Raw genomic sequence first — 1,851 nt, forward strand, 5'->3', positions numbered from 1 at the left:
AAAAAAAAAAAAAAAAAGAAAGAAATGGAGAGCTCACGCTGAAAGGACTGAAGGGAAAACCACAGTGCCTAAGGGATTAAAGAAGGCTCTGGAGAAAGGAGAACCCAAATCAGAGTTAGCCCTGAAAAGAGATCAGTCAGTTGTCTACAGACATAGAAACAAGGGAAGAAAGAGGAGCGGATTTGGAGTGAAGACATTGGCGAGAGATGCTGGCAGAGCCCATGCCGAAGGGCCTCGATATTTTCACTGAAGATGTTGAAGGAAGAGTCATTTCCCCACAGCAAGAGGGAAGATTTGTTGGTAGTCTTGGGAAGAAACCTGAAATAGTCACCACCAGGAAGGATGAAGAGTCAATAAGAAAGGAATAAAAGGCATGAGTAATAATAAATAGACATATAAGAACCAAATTCAGTCTTACAGAATCCACTTAGGGCACTAACCCACTATATAAGAGACAGCACGTTCAAGCTGTCACATACCTGAGGTGGGCTTAGACCACTGCAAGTCAACAGCGACAAGGTCCTCCAGCTCCTGCTCTGCTTGAATGGGAGAGACGGAGAGGATGCGGACAGACTGATAGGCAGCAGTGTTAGACAACTCCCTTGTAGCATTAAATACCTGGAAAAGAAATTGAAACATCATTTAACCTAGCTGGTGGTGAACTAGCCTGACACCTCTTAGTAAACATCAATCCTCTGAGCTGCTAAGCCTTCAATATACTGAGATCATATTAATAAACCAAAATCAACGGGCTGGACTGAATCACCTTGATCCACTTTTACCAAAAGAGACCACGATGAATCATGTTCCCAAAGAGGGTAGGAACATAATGAAATCTGTGATCTTAAGGAGCAGGTCTATGTTAGACAAGAGGAGCTGTGAAGTAGCTTAGGCTAAAGAATATTGCCCAGCACTTACAACACTCTGATACCTTGAAACTAAATACTTCTACTCTGAAAAAGTATCTCATAACACAAAACCAGACCAATTAACTTCTTTTTAAAATGGTGCTTAGGATACTATGTGGAACCAAGAAGGCCGTGAGGAGGTAGATTTGTCTAATCCACACCACACAAGAGAAGCCTGCTCAAAAGAAACACAGCTGAGAAATGACTGTTGAACTACTGAAACATAGTTGAACAACTGAACCATACTGGAATAAGTCTCAAAATGCATATACAGTTATCCTTTGTATCCACATGGCATTGGTTCCAGGAACCACACACTCCCACCCCCGGCCAAACCCCAGCACATCAAAATCTGAGGATTTTCAAGCCCCTTGTATAAAATGGCATATTTGTTTATAGCCTACAAACATCCTCCTGTATACTTTAAATCATCTCTAGATTACTTATACCTAATGCAATGTAAATGCTATGTAAATATTTGTTATATATGTTAAGCAACCCTAATCTGAAAATCCAAAATCCAAAATGCCCCCAAATCCAAAATTTTTAGTGTGCCAACATGATGTCAACAAGCGGAAAATTCCACACATAAATAACACAAATTTTGTTTCATGCACAAACTTATTTTAAAATATTGTACAAAATTACCTTCAGGCTATGCGTATAAGGTATATAGGAAACATAAATGAATTTCAGGTTTAGACTCGGGTCCTGTCCCCAAGATATCTCATTATGTCTATGAAAATATTGCAAAATCCAAAAAAAAATCCGAAATCTAAAACACTTCCAATCTCAAGCAGCTTCAGAAAAGGGATACTCAACCCATATGTATTGTTTGTTCAATGTGTATTATTTATTGTTGTATGTCACTTTTAATTTTAATTCTTCAAAAATTTTCTATCCATGGCTGGTTGAATCTGCACATGTGGAACTGGTGGATACT

The 1,851-nt window shown here is 39.0% G+C and overlaps 1 protein-coding gene across 2 annotated transcripts in view; it reads right to left on the bottom strand.

Annotated features, from left to right (window-relative positions):
* The window catches only part of SIAE (sialic acid acetylesterase), a 45,819-nt gene that overhangs the window by 17,890 nt on the left and 26,078 nt on the right, over positions 1-1,851 (bottom strand). For both annotated transcript variants that reach the window (XM_012001673.1, XM_012001674.1), the window contains one exon: positions 480-618. In XM_012001673.1, coding sequence (XP_011857063.1) covers positions 480-618 — 139 coding nt within the window. The remainder of the gene's footprint in view (positions 1-479; positions 619-1,851) is intronic.

This window comes from Mandrillus leucophaeus, unplaced genomic scaffold, assembly GCF_000951045.1.
Source record: "Mandrillus leucophaeus isolate KB7577 unplaced genomic scaffold, Mleu.le_1.0 Scaffold669, whole genome shotgun sequence".
In the NCBI taxonomy this organism is placed as follows: domain Eukaryota; kingdom Metazoa; phylum Chordata; class Mammalia; order Primates; family Cercopithecidae; genus Mandrillus; species Mandrillus leucophaeus.